Source organism: Palaemon carinicauda, unplaced genomic scaffold (genome assembly GCF_036898095.1).
Source record: "Palaemon carinicauda isolate YSFRI2023 unplaced genomic scaffold, ASM3689809v2 scaffold628, whole genome shotgun sequence".
In the NCBI taxonomy this organism is placed as follows: domain Eukaryota; kingdom Metazoa; phylum Arthropoda; class Malacostraca; order Decapoda; family Palaemonidae; genus Palaemon; species Palaemon carinicauda.
In genome coordinates this window covers 86,882-105,137 of record NW_027171903.1, presented here as the reverse complement: position 1 = coordinate 105,137, position 18,256 = coordinate 86,882, and the positions used below count along the sequence as shown (strand labels likewise).

At 42.0% G+C, this 18,256-nt stretch overlaps 1 protein-coding gene across 2 annotated transcripts; it reads left to right on the top strand.

The window, feature by feature from the left end:
• The first annotated feature begins 699 nt into the window (after positions 1 to 699).
• LOC137637276 (uncharacterized) lies at positions 700 to 17,458 on the top strand. Of its 2 annotated transcripts, XR_011043510.1 has the most exons (3): positions 700 to 862; positions 1,261 to 1,361; positions 17,117 to 17,458. XR_011043510.1 is itself a non-coding variant. In XM_068369529.1 (2 exons), the coding sequence occupies exon 2, from the start codon at positions 2,355 to 2,357 to the stop codon at positions 3,348 to 3,350; it is 996 nt and encodes a 331-aa protein (XP_068225630.1). In that variant the 5' UTR covers positions 700 to 862; positions 1,261 to 2,354; the 3' UTR covers positions 3,351 to 3,576. The 2 variants fall into 2 exon arrangements, 1 of the variants encoding a protein (XP_068225630.1); XM_068369529.1 differs by lacking the exon at positions 17,117 to 17,458 and having other exon boundaries at positions 1,261 to 3,576.
• The last annotated feature ends 798 nt before the right edge of the window (positions 17,459 to 18,256 follow it).

Sequence of the window (18,256 nt, the reverse complement as noted above, 5' to 3'; positions counted from 1 at the left end):
CATCCATGCCGAGGGAATACTGCCTGCTGGCCATTATTGAAGATAAAATCAAAATAAATAGAAAAAAAAAAAATTTGCAAAAAATAAGAAAAATTCAGAAATTAGCATTTGAGGGAAAATGGACCTCATGGCAATATATGGCATCTAAGCCAAAACCAATGTCATGCAAGTGGTAGACACACCATCCATCCACACTTTCCAACTATAAAGAACCCAACAAGTATCAACACTGTTCGACAATTTATAATTATGTAATAACTTTGCTGTTTGATCACTTACCCCTATAAAGGTATGTCAGGGTCGAGGTCGACCCCTGGGGGGGGGCAAAAAAACGGGGAAGGAGGGAAGTTAGACGAAAATCAGTCCTAAAGCAGACAATGGCATGTAGACTAGTCACCCCTTGCAAGTCGATCACTTCCATATTCTAGACAGCTAATGATTTATGGGGAAAAAACAGGTTTTGAAAATGCTGTAGGGGTCGCAAATGACCCATCATACCTTTCCAGGGTTAAGGTTTTTCTGCCATATTTTCCAGCTCGTGCTAGAATATCTCCTATAGTAAAGAATTCGGGTTTGTATGTTAGGAAAAATACAAACTCTGTTATAAGTTTATCATATTTTCATAATAAAATAAATGTTTGAACATACTTACCTGGTAATTATATAACATTTAATTCCCCCCCTCCTCCCCTCTAGAGACCTATGGGCATGGAAGATTTGAGGAATCACTGGAATGGTTCCAGGTACCTGGCTAGAGGGCGCACTGGTGGTACACCTGGCTACCCAATCGGCGATTGCTGCGAGTTTTGAAATACCTGTATCTGCCGTGACGTCAGGGATGTAAGATATATATAACTACCGGGTAAGTATGTTCAAAGATTTATTTTATTATGAAAATATAATTATTCCTAACATACAAACCTGGAGCTATTTATACAAATTGGCCCGCCACCCTGTCCCCCTAGAAGTCCGGCCAGAAAGCAAAAGTGGTTACTCAACCGACAGGATGAGGTAGTTACCCCTCACTACAATTGTCTTGGTTAGTTTTCAGAAATTAATACCCTATAAATAACTCCAGGTTTGTATGTTAGGAAAAATACAAATTTCCAAATTTGTTATTTTTTTTCTATTCTAATGTATTTACAAACTATCATCATTTAATCATTATTGACAGGAACATGATTTCTTAAACTGTATATGTCTCTTTTCTTCTGTGGCAACATTCTTATAACACATTTTAAACCATATTTTTCTTTGTAGGCAAATGAAACAAAGAAGAATGCAACGCGCCTTAAAGAAGATTCACCAGAACTGGTAGAAGAAGCAGAACTCACAGAGATGCTGAGGGTCAAGAATAAAAAGTAAAGAGTTTTGGGAATTTCGAAACAAGAAACTGTTCCTCCATTTTTAAGTTATAGAAGAAGATCTTTGAGAATGTCCTTTGCACAGATAACAGAGAGATACTACGTAATTGATGGTTTATTTTCAGAAGTTTGATGTACTGCTATCGAATCAAGCTAGAGATCCCATGGGATTACTTAACCCTCTGATGGTCCTGGTTGTGACAAAATTTCCATCAGGCTCATAACTTGTTAAAATAATTTTGTTCCGGTACAGATACAAACCTTTCGCTATTTATAGGTTATTACTTTCGACAACGCTGAAAACTAGCCAAGACAATTTTAGTGAGGGATAATTACCCCATCCGCCAGTTAGCGGAAGGTGGTTGTGGTAGACTGGCTACCCCGCTCACTTACACCTGTCGGTTGAGTAACCACTTTTGCTTTTGGTTCCCGTTAAAACAAACTGCCTTGACTTTATTACTTTTCCTTTTACTTTTGTGTCTATCGGTGTGTGTTTGGTTATTGTCCCGCTATGCGGATATGTCCAGGTACAATATTGAGGGCCGCCGCTGCGGTACCTTCATGTCGTCCATAGAGACGGACCCTCACCCTTTATGCTTGGCTTGCCGGGGAACTCGGTGTTCGCGGGACAACACCTTTTCCGAGTGTAGAGAGTGGCCTGTATCCCAGTGGGAGAGGTTTGCGCATAAGAGGAAGTCTAAGCGCGAGAATGTTAAGAGTCGGGCTCCAGTGATCCGATTTTAAGTCACCCATATTTGCGGGTAACGGGTGACGCCAGGCATTGGAGTCGACGGTGGGAGGGGCTAACTACCCCCACTGACCAGTGTACGCCCACCTAAAGAGAGGCAGCCCCTCTCTAATAGAGGACTGGTCCCCGCTGAAGCCTCTTCTCGTGCTGGGCCACATGGGATAGGAGGACTGACATCTTCCGATAAGAGGTGGATAACCCAGCTTGCTCTTTCGAGAAAACCCATCACCTCTGATGACGACATGGAAAGGACAAACTTGGACCTCGGTATTGACATCCCCAACTCAGGTTCTAATATTGTAACCTTAGAACCTTACTTGTGTCATGTGAAAAATGATCATAAGAATTTATTAGAGAAGAAGAGAGAGAAAGTAAGAAGTGATGACAGGACAGAAAAATACAGAAAAGCCGAAATATTACCTGGTCACTATGAGGTAGTAAATTACGATAAATTTTTTATACTGGAATTTGAAAATGGAAGACATGAACATGTAAATGTTTTTAAAGCCAACAGAGAAATAGTAAATAAATGTGGAGGGCAACCAAAAATTCTTCCTCAAGGAAATGGAAGTCTCCTGATAGAGACACTATCACCAATACAAAGTGAAAGATTAAAAGTTCTTTCAATATTGGATGGTCATAATGTCAAATGCTTTTCACACCCCATTTTTAACCAGAGTAGGGGTGTGATATATGTGCCAGAATTGTTAGAGCTAGAGGAAAAAGAAATTGAGAATGAACTGAGAGATCAAGTAGTAAAAGTTGTAAGAATGAGAAAGAGAGTTGGAGAATGTTTCCCTCTCGCTACTTTGGTTTTAACTTTTGACCAGTGTAGACTACCCAATGCTATTGATGCTGGATGGCTATCTTTGAAGGTGAAACCCTACATCCCTTCACCATTGCGATGCTACCATTGCCAAATGTATGGCCACCTAAGCCAAAAATGTAAAGAAAAATTAAATATTAAGCCCGGTGTCTGTGCAAACTGTGGCAAAATTAGTCACGGAGCTTGTATAGAAAGCCCCTGTTGTATTCACTGTGGGGAAGCACACCCAGCAACATCAAAAATTTGTGTGAAGTTTATTTTTGAGAAAGAAATTCAGGCCATTCGAACCATGGAAAGGGTTACTTTTGACCCTTTAACCCCCAGGCTACTTGGAAATTTCCAACCCTTAACCCCCAGGGGGTTATTTTTTTCCCAGCACATTTTGCTGTATATTTTTTTTAAATTGCTCTAACAGCCTTAATTTTTATCATAGAGAGGTCAGGTTGGTCTCATTCTCTTGGAAAATGTCTGATTTTTTTCAATAAATTATCAAAAATATGAAAAAAAAAATTTTTATAGCATTTTTTTGCAAGGACATACAGGTACGTCCATGGGTGTAAAGGGATGTCTTTTGTGAAATGTACCAGTACGTCCTTTTGGGGGTAAAAGGGTTAAAGAGGCTCGTAAAAGAGCTCTTGAAAAACAGATAAGACCAGGGCAACCTTTTTCATTGGTTTTGAAGAAAAGTTTGCCTAAGCAGAATGACAAAAATATCCCAGGTTCCAAAATAAAGAAAGATTTAAGGGTGGTCATACAAGATGTAAGCTCTATTGTAAATCTGAGTCAGAAAAGTGTAGATAAATCAAAACAGGTATTGGAAGAATGTAAAGATACTCAGAAACCTTCTGGATCTAAAGAAAGCTCAGAACAACAGTCTAAAACAACCTGCATCATTTGAAAAGATTTTAAGTCCAGCTAAAAGTGTTGTAAATATTGACATAAACACATCATTAGACAAGACCAACATGGAAGAAGACAGTCCACTACCCGAAACTGTCAATCATCTTAAAGAAAATAAGAAGAGAGAGAGAACCCCAGAGGGGAGACTGCCAGAAAATATTGATAAAGAATCAGCTTTAAAAACTTTCCCCTTAAGAAATGCCCCTAAGATAAAATGTTTAAATAAAAATAAATCATAAATTGCACTCATGGATAGCAAACTCACGATACTTTAGTGGAATTGCCAAGGCCTCAGAGCTAAATATGAATCTTTGAAAATACTAATTAAGGAACATTTCCCAATCCTATTATCCTTACAAGAAACAATGCTAGGGCAAAATAAAGTATGTCCCAGAGGATATTTATTTTATCATACCGAAGTCCAGGAACAAGATTACTTTACAAACAAATCTTCAAGCAGTAGCCGTACAAATGCATTTAAAAGAGCATACACCATATGTTCCATATATCTGCCACCCGATCGAGGTGATCAAAACCTGAAGCAAGAACTTGATAACTTGATAGATCAGCTTCCTAAGCCATTTTTACTCTTGGGAGACTTTAACGGGAGACATCCTATGTGGTGGGATATTATTTCCAACTCCCGAGGCAATCAAATTTTTTCTTTCATTGAAGAGAAAGAGCTTGCTGTTTTGAATACTGGAGCACCAACACATTTTCATGTACAAAATGGAACTCTTTCATCTATAGATATCTCATTATGCACTCCTGAGTGCTTTTTAGATTTTTCATGGGAAGTAATGGATGAAGGTATTGGAAGTGACCATTTTCCAATCGTAATTAAATTAGTTGATGAAATAGCTGCACCAAGATCTTCAAGATGGGTAATTGATAAAGCTAATTGGGCATTGTTGACTGTGCTTACATTGGTAGAAATTGATGCTGATAATTTTCCCACTGTAGAGGAAGCCCTTGAATTTTTGAATAAAATCATTATACGTACATACATATACCAAGGCACTTCCCCCAATTTTGGGGGGTAGCCGACATCAACAAATGAAACAAAAACAAAAAGGGGACCTCTACTCTCTACGTTCCTCCCAGCCTAACAATGGATTCAACCGAGTTCAGCTAGTACTGCTAGGGTGTCACAGCCCACCCTCCCACATTTTCCACCACAGATGAAGCTTCATAATTCTGAATCCCCTACTGCTGCTACCTCCGCGGTCATCTAAGGCATCGGAGGCAGCAGCAGGGACTACCGGAACTGCGTCACAATCGCTCGCCATTCATTCCTATTTCTAGCACGCTCTCTTGCCTCGCTCACATCTATCCTCCTATCACCCAGAGCTACAGATGCTAGTAATAAGTCAATTCCTCGAACTACAGGTCAGTTTACACGAAAACCGGTCCCTTGGTGGAATATTCAATGTCAAATAACTCGTAAAGCTATGAGAGCTGCATTTACTCGATAGCGGCATCATCCTTGTAATTATTACTTAATTTGTTATAAAAAAGCAAGAGCCAAGTTTAGATACTAAATCAAACGGGCTAAGTGCCAGTCTTGGATAAACTTTATATCCAAAATCAATTGGAAGACTAACTTAACGAAGGTCTGGACAAAAATAAGAAAGATTAGCGGGAAACGTATACCTTTGCCATCACCTGTAATTGAATGTAACGGTCAAATATTACAAAATCCAGAAAATGTAAGTGAAGCATTTGCAGATCATTTTTCAAAAATCTCCTCAAAAAAATCCTACATCTATGTATCACCAACAACGTATACAAGAAGAGAATCGCCCTCTCGACTTTGGAGCTATAAGGATAGAATCATATAATTTGCCTTTTAGCAAGAAAGAGCTTTTGTCAGCCCTGTCTACGTGTAATGATTCGGCTCCTGGAACTGATAATATCACCTTTTAAATATTCAACTTAGCCGGTGAATATATAATAGCTGCTGCTCCAGCGGCTCGACAGAAAAACACACAAAAACTCGCGAGCGATCGCTATGAAGGTTGCGGGTGTGCCCACCAGCGCCAACTATCGGCCAGATACCGCACATGCATGTAAACAAGCCTCAATTCTTCTCTGTCGACCTTGACGACAAGACGTATCAATACTCGCTGTATAACCTGGAGATTTCTCAACATATTTGGTGAAGTACTTCATTTTGGTTTGAGCTTTCGCAGTGCGGGTGTTTTTCCTCAACTTAAACTCTTGAACTCTTTGTTGGACAGATTTAATTGTTGATGACTTGGATTGTTTTTTGGACTTTCTTTGACTAATTCAAAATGGCTGACGCTTCTCAATCCCCTAGATTTCGTAAGTGTAATGCTAGGGATTGCAATAGGCGTCTTCCAAAGGCCTCTCTCGACCCACATACTGTGTGTTCTAATTGTTGGGGTAAAACCTGTCAATTAGGAGATCGGTGTGAGGAATGCGTGGGCCTTTCGGAATTCGATTGGCTCGAATACGACAAGTATTCTCGTAAGCTAGAGAGAGATAGGGTAAGGAGGAGTTCCTCTAGATCAGTAGATTTTTCTTCTCCACATGCCCCTGAACCTAATCCTTCCCCTGTAGTGGTTGTGCCTGAACCCCCTACTGGCACTCAGGAACCATCGATGCGAGACGTTACGTTCCATTCATGCCTTGGGTGAAAAAGTTGAGTCGTTAGCTGCAGATCGTAATCAACTCATGGCTGACGTTAAAGAGCTAAAGTGTCAGAGTGCCACAGCGGAAAATTGTGGGAAAGTGATTAGTGCGCAAAGTGTTTTCAGTGTTGCGACCGAGGGTTCGTCTGTTCGTGCCTGTCGTTCGCCTAGTCCGAGACCTCTTGCAAGCTCCCAAGTCCAGGGGAGAAGTAATGTCGTACGACTTATGGGTTCGAGAGGCCTTGATCAGCGAACAGACGTTCCCTCTATGGTAACAGGCGTGTCTCATCAAGATCGCCCCTACCATAAGACGAGAGAGGCCATTTGCTCCTCGTCATCCGAAGGCTTTTCGCATAAGAAACCGTGGAGCAAGGTTTCTAGGCCCCTTAAGCGAAAGTCGGTCCCTTCAGGACAGGTCCAGCGTCCTGGTTGTAGCCATTGGGACAGCTCTGACCCTTTGCAGTCATCGGAAGACTGCTCACCGCCTAAGCAGCAACGTTACACAGGCTTAGAGAGTCTTGGTGTAGGCAAGGTTGTGCAGTCTCAGACGTTAACCCCGTCTTTTACCGCACCCATTCCCGTTGATCCTAAATGGGTTGAACTGCAGGAAATGCAGATCAAGCTCGCCTCCCTTATGGAAGACTGTTGTGCCGAAAAGGTTCACGATGATCCTCACCGCTTAGCTAATCGAGATCCTGGCCTTCAGCCGCCAAAACGAGCCTTTGCTCGTCCTGTTGACGTTGGCGTTGCTAAGTCACGTCAATCTCGCTTTGTAGAGCCTCACTCGATGCAGTCACGTGTTGACTTTCAGCCGCATATGGACGTTCAGCCACTTCCTAATGCTCTTGTTGACGTTCAGGACGTTCGCCAACCAGCGGAGTTGACTTGTTTTGACGCTGAGCGTCAACCACCGCAGTTTAGAGTTGTTTTGACTGCTCAATCTAGGCAGTCAAAACAGTCTCGAGTTGACGTCGAGCGTCCTCCCGCTCCTGTTGTTGTTGACAGTCAGGCTGTTAAGCAGTTACATGACGTAGCGTCCTGGACTGCTACTAATGCACCAGTGCGTGTGGACTCTGCGTGTCAAGCATTGCCAACCCCTTTGCTTGTTACTCAGCAGTTGTCGGATGAAGATCCTTCAGATGAGGACGTTGCTGACCCTCATCATGATGATCATCCTTCGGATGTAGACGAACCTAGAACGGTTCCTCCTTCAATGGACTTTAAGAAAGTCATGTTAATTTTCAAGGAGCTTTTTCCCGATCACTTTGTCACTGTTGCTCCTCGTTCGCCACCGTCTGAGTTTGCTCTAGGCTTACCTGCTAACATGCCAGCCTTTACTAAGCTAGTGCTCTCTCGCTCTTCCAAGAGAGCTTTACGACTTTTAGGCGACTGGTTGGATACCAGGAGGAGTTTGGGGAAGACGGCCTTTGCCTTCCCTCCGTCAAAGCTCTCGTCTAGATCGAGCGTCTGGTATGCCACGGGAGAAGTTCTCGGCTTGGGAGTCCCTGCCTCTGCCCAGGGTGACTTCTCAAGCCTTGTAGACTCTCCCCGCCGCCTAGCCATGAGACGCTCGAAGATTAGTTGGTCCTCCTCGGACCTTGACCATCTGCTGAAAGGCATATACAGGGCCTTTGAAGTTTTCAACTTCCTCGACTGGTCATTGGGAGCTTTAAGTAGGAAAATCTCATCGGCTGATAGAGATGTTTCCTTACTGATAATGTCATGTATGGATAAAGCCATCCGCGATGGTTCCAATGAGCTCGCCTCCTCTTTTACGTCGGGAGTCTTAAAGAAGCGAGAGTCCCTTTGCTCTTTTCTTTCGGCAGGAGTTACTCCCTGTCAGAGATCAGAACTGCTCTTTGCTCCCTTATCAAAGTTTTTGTTTCCGCAACAATTGGTTAAGGACATAGCTTCTTCACTTGTGCAGAAGGACACCCATGACTTGATGGCGTCCTCTGCTCGCAAGGGGACTCCTTCTACATCCTTTGCTGCTAGACCCAGGATCGACACTCCGGCATCCAGATTTATCCCGCCCTTTCGTGGCAGAGCTCCCAGCAGGGGAAGTACTCGTGCCGAGGGAAAGAGAGGAAAGAAGAGAGGAGCCAAGTCCTCACGTGGCAGAGTCTGACTGCCCACAGCCTCAGACAGCAGTAGGAGCCAGATTGAAGAGCTTCTGGCAGGCCTGGGAGAAGAGGGGCGCAGACCAACAATCTGTTCGGTTGCTCAGAGAGGGGTACAAAATTCCGTTTGTACGCAAACCTCCTCTAGCGACATCCCCCATCGACCTCTCTCCCAGGTACCGAGAGGAGTCAAAAAGACAAGCCCTAAACCTAGAAGTGTCTCTGTTGCTAGAGAAGGGAGCGGTGGTGAAAGTCTCGGACCTTCAATCACCGGGGTTTTACAACCGTCTCTTCCTAGTCCCGAAGAAGACAGGAGGTTGGAGACCGGTGCTAGACGTCAGTGCGCTCAACGTCTTTGTTACGAAAACAAAGTTCACTATGGAGACCATGAAATCAGTCTTAGCAGCGGTCAGAAAGGGAGACTGGATGGTCTCTCTCGACCTACGAGACGCGTACTTCCACATCCCTATACACCCAGATTCCCAACTGTTTCTGAGGTTTGTTTTCAAAAATGTGGTATACCAGTTTCGGGCCCTGTGCTTTGGCCTAAGTCCTGCTCCTCTCGTGTTTACGAGGCTTATGAGGAATGTAGCAAAATTCCTCCATTTATCGGGAATCCGAGCTTCCCTGTACTTGGACGACTGGCTTCTCAGAGCTTCGTCCAGTCATCGCTGTCTGCAGGATCTTCATTGGACATTGGATCTGACCAAGGAATTTGGACTTTTGGTCAACCTAGAAAAGTCCCAGCTGATCCAATCCCAAACTATACTGGATTTAGGGATGGAGATTCGCAGTCCAGTTTTTCGGGCTTTTCCGTCTGCCACCCGAATAGATCAAGCCCTGCTCAAAGTCCAACTAATGTTGAAGAGAGAATGGTGCTCAGTCAGGAATTGGATGAGTCTAATAGGAACTGTATCATCCCTGGAGCAGTTTGTCTCGCTAGGAAGACTACACCTTCGACCTCTCCAGTTCCATCTAGCTTTTCACTGGAACAAGGACAAGACGTTAGAGACGGTCTCAATCCCGGTCTCCGAACCAGTAAAGGCATGCCTGAAATGGTGGAACGACAATATCAGTCTGAGAGAGGGACTTTCACTAGCAGTTCAGAACCCAAACCACGTACTATTCTCAGACGCGTCGGATTTGGGTTGGGGTGCGACCCTGGATGGTCGGGAATGCTCAGGTCTGTGGACCTCAAGTCAGAGGAGCATGCACATCAGCGGCAAGGAGCTTTTGGGAGTCCACTTGGCCTTGATGAAATTCGAGAGTCTCCTTCGAAACAAAGTAGTAGAGATCAACTCCGACAATACCACAGCCTTGGCGTACATCTCCAAGCAAGGAGGCACCCACTCCCTCACGCTGTACGAGATGAGATCGCAAGGGACCTGCTCATTTGGTCAAGAGATCGAGGCATCTCCCTGTTAACGAGGTTTATCCAGGGCGACTTGAACGTCTTAGCAGACTGTCTCAGTTGGAGGGGTCAGGTAATTCCTACGGAATGGACCCTCCACAAAGACGTGTGCAAGAGTCTTTGGGCGACTTGGGGTCAACCCACCATAGACCTCTTTGCCACCTCGATGACCAAGAGACTTCCAATCTATTGCTCTCCAGTCCCAGACCCAGCAGCAATACACATAGACGCATTTCTCCTAGATTGGTCTCATCTGGACTTATATGCATTCCCACCATTCAAGATTGTCAACAAGGTACTGCAGAAGTTCGCCTCTCACGAAGGGACAAGGTTGACGTTGGTTGCTCCCCTCTGGCCCGCGAGAGAGTGGTTCACCGAGGTACTTCGATGGCTGGTAGACTTTCCAAGAAGTCTTCCTCTAAGGGTAGATCTGTTACGTCAGCCCCACGTAAAGAATGTACACCAAAACCTCCCCGCTCTTCGTCTGACTGCCTTCAGACTATCGAACGACTCTCAAAAGCTCGAGGCTTTTCGAAGGAGGCAGCCAGTGCGATTGCAAGAGCGAGGAGAGCTTCTACCATTAGAGTATACCAGTCTAAGTGGGAAGTCTTTCGAGACTGGTGCAAGTCAGCATCTGTGTCCTCGTCCAGTACCTCTGTAGCCCAAATCGCAGATTTTCTTTTACATCTGAGAAAGGTTCGCTCCCTTTCAGCTCCCACGATCAAGGGCTACAGGAGCATGTTGGCTTCGGTCTTTCGGCATAGAGGCTTAGATCTTTCCAACAATAAAGATCTCCAAGATCTCCTTAAGTCTTTCGAGACCTCTAAGGAACGTCGTTTGGCAACTCCTGGATGGAACTTAGACGTGGTCCTAAGGTTCCTCATGTCAGACAGGTTTGAGCCATTACATTCAGCCTCCCTGAAGGATCTCACCCTCAAGACATTTTTCCTAGTGTGCTTGGCTTCGGCTAAAAGAGTCAGTGAACTTCATGCCTTCAGTAAGAACATCGGCTTTTCTACAGAAAAAGCCACTTGTTCACTTCAACTTGGTTTCCTGGCCAAAAATGAACTGCCTTCTCGTCCTTGGCCTAAATCTTTTGATATTCCTTGCTTATCAGAGATCGTAGGCAACGAACTGGAAAGAGTATTATGTCCTGTTAGAGCTCTTAAGTTCTATTTAGCTCGTACTAAGTCATTACGAGGTAAATCTGAGGCATTATGGTGCTCAGTTAAGAAACCATCATTGCCTACGTCAAAGAATGCTTTGTCATATTTTATCAGATTTTTAATACGAGAAGCTCATTCTCACTTGAATGAGAAAGACCGATGTTTGCTTAAGGTTAAGACGCACGAAGTTAGAGCTATAGCAACCTCCGTGGCCTTCAAGCAAAATAGATCTCTGCAAAGTATCATGGACGCGACTTTTTGGAGAAGCAAGTCAGTGTTCGCGTCATTTTACTTAAAAGATGTCCAGACTCTTTACGAGGACTGCTACACACTGGGTCCATTCGTTGCAGCGAGTGCAGTAGTGGGTGAGGGTTCTACCACTACACTTCCCTAATTCCAATATCCTTTTTAATCTGTCTCTTGAAATGTTTTTAATATTGTTTTTTGGGTTGTACGGAAGGCTAAGAAGCCTTTCGCATCCTGGTTGATTTGGCGGGTGGTCAAAGTCATTTCTTGAGAGCGCCCAGATTAGGGGTTTGATGAGGTCCTGTTGTATGGGTTGCAGCCCTTGATACTTCAGCTCCTGGGAGTCTTTCAGCATCCTAAGAGGATCGCTGGGCTTCGTGAGGAAGACAGACTTACAAGGCAGAGTAATCGTCTAAGTCAACTTCCTTACCAGGTACCTATATATTTGGGTTTTGTTATATTATAACTGTCAAAAACTCTAAGCATATACGCTGTAAACTTAATTAACTCTGGTCTCTACCCACCACCTTGGGTGTGAATCAGCTATTATATATTCACCGGCTAAGTTAAATATTTAAAAATGATATTTTAATTATAAAATAAATTTTTGAATATACTTACCCGGTGAATATATAAATTAAAGGCCCTCCCTTCCTCCCCAATAGAGACGCAGCGGGACGAGAAGAATTGAGGCTTGTTTACATGCATGTGCGGTATCTGGCCGATAGTTGGCGCTGGTGGGCACACCCGCAACCTTCATAGCGATCGCTCGGGAGTTTTTGTGTGTTTTTCTGTCGAGCCGCTGGAGCAGCAGCTATTATATATTCACCGGGTAAGTATATTCAAAAATTTATTTTATAATTAAAATATCATTTTTCAATGATTAACCCTTTTACCCCCAGGCTCTTTGGAAATTTCCAACCCTTAACCCCCAGGGGGTTATATTTTTCCCAGCACATTTTGCAGTATATATGTTTTAAATTGCTCTAACAGCCTTAATTTTCGTCATAGAGAGGTCAAGTTGGTTTCATTCTCTTGGAAAATGCCTGAATTTTCTCAAAAAATTATCAAAAATATGAAAAAGAAAATTTTTATAGCATTTTTTTGCAAGGACGTACCGGTACGTCCATGGGGGTAAAGGGATGGGTTTTGTGAAACGTACCAGTACGTCTTTTGGGGGTAAAAGGGTTAAACTTCTACCCATAGAAACTAAATTTTTTTTACTCAGTATCATCAATAGAATTTGGAGAGAGAGTCTATTCCCTAATATTTGGAGCATTTGTATAATTTTAGCCTTTTTAAAACATGGAAAAGATAGCAAAATTATGACCAACTATCGGCCGATTGCATTAACATCTTGTATATGTAAATTGATGGAAAAGATTGTGAACGTACGACTGGTATGGGTTTTAGAACAGAAAGGACTTATTAACCCCTCACAGTGTGGCTTCCGACAGATGCGATCCTGCATTGATGTCTTAGCAAGATTAGAGGCATCAATTTGTGAAGCTTTTGCCAGCAAAAAGCATCACATATCTATTTTCTTCGACTTGGAGAAGGCATATGATACCACCTGGAGACATGGTATTCTTCAAACCATTCGTGAAATTGGCTTGAGAGGGGAACTGCCAATGTTTGTTAGATCGTTCCTGAGTAACCGTCAGTTTAAAGTTACATACATACATACATATACCAAGGCACTTCCCCCAATTATGGGGGTTAGCCAACATCAACAAATGAAACAAAACAAAATACGGGACCTCTACTCTCTACGTTCCTACTCTTAAAGTTAAGAGTAGGAAATACATTCTCATCAATTCATAATCAAGAAGAAGGCGTTCCACAAGGCAGTGTCCTTAATGTAACATTATTTGCCTTATCCATAAATGGTATTAGTAACGTAATCCTCATGATGTCAAGCACACCCTATTTGTTGATGACCTCTCTATCTCATTTGCAGCATCACGAATGGCTGTTGCCGAAAGAAAGATTCAGCTAACTATTAATAGGGTAACAGAATGGGCTGCCAAACGAGGATTCAAGTTTTCAGCTTCGAAAACTGTGGCGATGCATTTCTGCCGTATAAGAGGTAATCATCCGGACCCTGACTTATACATATATGGGAAAAGAATTTCTTGCAAAGATGAGACCTTGTTTTTAGGGTTATTATTTGACAGTAAGTTAACATGGGTTCCTCATATTAGAAATTTGAAAGTTGAATATATTCAGTCTCTTAATTTGATTAGAATTTTATCCCATACCTTTTGGGGTGCTGATTGAAAGCACCTTCTAATGCTTTACAAAGTATTAATTGCATCTAAAGTTGCATATGGATGTGAAATATATTCCTGAGCAACAAAAACAACATTGGCATTATTAGACAATGTACACAATGCTGGAATAAGACTAGCCAGTGGAGCTTTTTAAGCCATCTCCCATATCTAGTCTGTTAGTAGATGCTTGTGAAATGCCTTTAGAGCTTCACCGCCAGTCATCGCTCGTTCGATACTGGTTTAGACTTCAGAAGCTGACAAAGTCACTCGCATATGAAACGGTTATTAATTTAAAATGTACTGTACTAGTTTTTATGATAATTATCCTAGATACCCTAAACCGTTAGGGTATAGAGCTTCAAGAACCTTGGAGGACTATGAAATCTCCAAGGGTAAAATTTTACCTATAGAGTACTCTAAAGCACCTCCATGGAATCTACCCTCTGTAGATTTCTGTAAATGTATATTAGATTCAAAACAAGAAACATCCAAGGAGATAATGAGAGTTACTTTCTGGGAGCACATAGAATGCCATAAGGACTCTGTTTTCGTTTTTACGGATGGATCCAAGTCCAGCGCTGGCGTTGGATTTGGGATATGTTTTCCAAAGTTTAATCGAAGTATTAGATTACCTAACCAAGCATCCAGTTTTACAGCTGAATGCTATGCTATTTTAACCCTTTTACCCCCAGGCTATTTGGAAATTTCCAACCCTTAACCCCCAGGGGGTTATTTTTTTCCCAGCACATTTTGCAGTATATTTTTTTTAAATTGCTCTAACAGCCTTAATTTTTATCATAGAGAGGTCAGGTTGGTCTCATTCTCTTGGAAAATGCCTGAATTTTCGCAAAAAATTATCAAAAATATGAAAAAAAAATTTTATAGCATTTTTTTGCGAGGACGTACCGGTACGTCCATGGGGGTAAAGGGATGGCTTTTGTGAAACGTACCAGTACGTCCTTTGGGGGTAAAAGGGTTAATGGCAGTCAAGGATATCTTCCGGCTACCTCATAAAGATTGTTATTTTTAGCGACTTGAGTGTATTGATGGCAGTGAACCACTTCAATTCACTGCATCCAATAATAATCAAAATTCTTGAATGGCTATATCTACTGGGAAATAGAGGTAAGAATATTAAATTTTGTTGGGTTCCTGCTCATGTCGATATAAAGGGAAATGAGAAAGCGGACTCTCTGGCAAAGGAGGCAGTTCATAACTGTATAAGAAATAACTTTTTATTACCTGCAAAAGATATGTACCCCGTAATTCAGTCTGTACTTAGAGAAACTTGGAATTTTTATTGGGAGTTGGAAAATCAAAAAATGAGTGAAATTGTTAAATCACCTGCATTTAACCTACCGGTAATGCATGCAGCATTACTACTTAGCAAGAGTTTTGTAAATAACAGTATCGTTGATGAACGACAATGCTTCCATTCATGGCTAACATCTACAAGGAGCTCGTTTCACAGACCTTTATCAAGCAGGTGCACTCTTGGGAAGTCATCAACAAGTTAAAGATGTGTGCAAAGTTCAACCCAGAGAAGAGATTGTTTCACCAAACTCTCTTAGTTGACAGGGATTCGACTTAAAAGTCAATTGTGATTCCTACTTCATTGCGTGGCAGAAAGTCTTCTTACTTCAGGTCTTCACCATTGATCGTTCGGCTTGCCATTCAGCTGTAAAAGAAATTTCCTGTATTTGCCAGTCCCCATTTCTCAGCAGCGTTTAATGATGCCATCCAACATCCATTGGAATTCTAGACGTTTACTCCTTTGTGCCCATTTTCCTGATTTGCTGATTACTCAGTATTTGGTAAACAACATTGAAGCTTAGCATGACTGATCTTTTCCGACCGGCCACTTACCGATGTCATCCAGATCAGCTTTTTTCTTTCTTCCTCCATCAGGCAAGCTCCTCAATCTTCATGCTAAAAGATTCTGCTCGCCCCTCAATACCAGTTTTCAACTGGGAATTGGGTTTAGACTCCTCCCAGAATGGTCTACACTCATTAGGAGCTTATAGGGAGCTCAAGCTGCAGGAATATTTCATGAGTTTCCAGGTCCCTCAATCTACCTTGCTCGAACCCAGGTGACGAGCGGTAGATAGGGCTTCTTGCCTCGTGACTATCCTAGCCTTGACTAAGTAGGTAGGAGATTGCATATTTTGGCCTGTGTCATAAGTCATTCTTGAGGATATATCTCCATCGCCTTGGTTCATGAGTCCGGGGTCAGTACCTAGAACCCAGCCGTCCGTGAGTTCAAGTGCATCTTCATCTCTTCCCTACAGAAAGCATACTATTTCTTCATGACTTCATGGAACAGGAGTCATGACTTTTGCTCTCGTACATGATTGAAATACTTTGATATTTCCAAGGAAAGTAAATCAGTTAATTTGTTTATAGGGAGCTCTTCCCTCCTAAGGATAAGTCTCCTATTAAAGGAAGGTTTGTATTTGTGTAGAAACAAATCACAAAGTTTAAAGTAATTTGTGACTTTACCTATGTCTGTTTGTTTGTTGCCAGCTTAACCCAAGAAGTTTCAAATGAATTTTGATGAAAATTGTTTATGTCAGAAATGGCCTAGCTTAGAATTGATTAGATTTTTGCATCCGGATTCATGATTGCTATTATACAGTAGATTAATTCACAGTCACCATATGGAAGAGGAAGAGCTCTGGTTGTAAATTTGAGTAAAATTTTGACAATCTTCATTGGCGAAGTCTGAAATCTCTGGTTGCTCTTTTTACTTGTTCCCAAGTATACAAACTTGGATCCTTTAACCACCTAGGTTGAAGGTCAAAGTGGGAACTAATTAGACTATGAGGTGGGCGGGGCCTACCCTTCACCCTCCGGCTAACTACCGCCACCTCGTTAAGATTTAATAGCCGCATCTATCTTTGCTGATATTATACTCCTATTGAAGGTCTCAGGTTTGTATAGTAAGGTAAAATATAAATTGCTTTACAAATTTGTAATTTTTTTTATAGAAAAAAATACAGCACAGTAGTGCAAAAATTGCAGTTTTAAGTATTTTAGAATTTCCAATGCTAATTAAAATCGTATCTGTAACAGAGAATTACAACTTTTGCAATTTGTAATTTTTAAAAATTTAAACGTACAGTACCGGAAATTGCAGTTTTAAATATTCTAAAATTTCTAATGCCAATTAAAATTGTATCTAGAACAGAGAATTAAATCTTTTAGAATTTGAGATTTTTCAAATTCAAATGTACATTACATGCACTGGAAACTGCAATTTTAAATTTTTTAATTCCAGTGCTAATTAAGAGAGTAAAGTATTTGCTGGAAGATATTATTATTGACATGCTGCTTTTCATTTACCTTCTTTTGCTTAATTGTTTGTATTACTGTATATTCTTTTTACTTACCTCTTTTTCCTTTTTACAGTGTGCCTTAAGCAGCATAGTGTAGACATTATGAAATGTCCTCTGCAGTTTGCCTCTCCAGTATCAAGTGATTTACTGTCGAGGGTTAACAAAGCATGATTGCTCTCATCAAAAATTCAACATAAACCTCCTGAAGATGTGCTCCTTTTTTCACATTTTTAACTTATTCGTTATGCACAGCCACTTGGGAAACTGCTGTAAAAGTCTGTTGTGAATAATTTTCTCCTTTTCCATCTGGCCTTTTAGTCTTCATTTTGTTTGAGATCAATGACGGCTCAATTTACCCGATACATCCGTTTTTCAATATTTAACTTAGCCGGTGATTATAATAGCTGCAACTCTGTTGCTCGACAGAAAACTCTAAGGTAAAATTCGCCAGCGATCGCTACACAGGTTGCGGGTGTGCCCAACAGCGCCATCTGTCGTCCAGATACCCAGTACTCAATGTAAACAAAGAACTCAATTTTCTCTCTGTCGTGCTACCGACAAGACGTACTTATTCGCTGTTGCTAACTGGATTTGTTTTCACAACTAATTGGTGAAGTACATTATTCTAGTTTTGAGCTTTCGCTGTGCAGGCTTTCTCTTCACAAATCCTTGAACTCTTTTTGATTACGGATTCTTTGTTGATGACTTTTTGATAGTTTTTTGAATTCCCCTTTGACCAATTCAAAATGGCTGACCCTTCACAAGTCCCAAAATTTAGGAAGTGCAATGCTAGGGACTGTTCAAGGCGTCTTCCGAAGGCCTCTATCGACCCTCACACTGTTTGTTCCAATTGTCGGGATAAAACCTGTCAATTGGAAGATCGATGTGAGGAGTGCGTTGGGCTTTCAGAATTCGATTTTATCGAATTCCAAAAGTATACACGTAGGCTAGAGAGAGATAGAGTTAGGAGAAGTTCCTCTCGTTCTATTGACATTTCCTCTCCTCATGCCCCACAACCTATTCCTTCCCCTGTAGTGGTTACTCCTAATCCCCCTTCTGGCACTCAGGAACCTTCGATGGCTGATATGATGCGTGCCATCCAAGCTCTGGGTGAGAGAGTTGAGTCCCTGGCTAGTGACCGTAATCAGCTCATGGCGGATGTGAAGGAGCTGAAGTGTAAAAGTGCAGTGGGAAGTGTTAAAGTGAGTGATAG

Excerpts from the sequence above, each read along its gene's own strand:
- LOC137637276 (XM_068369529.1), top strand. The coding sequence starts at position 2,355 with ATGGAAAGGACAAACTTGGACCTCGGTATTGACATCCCCAACTCAGGT.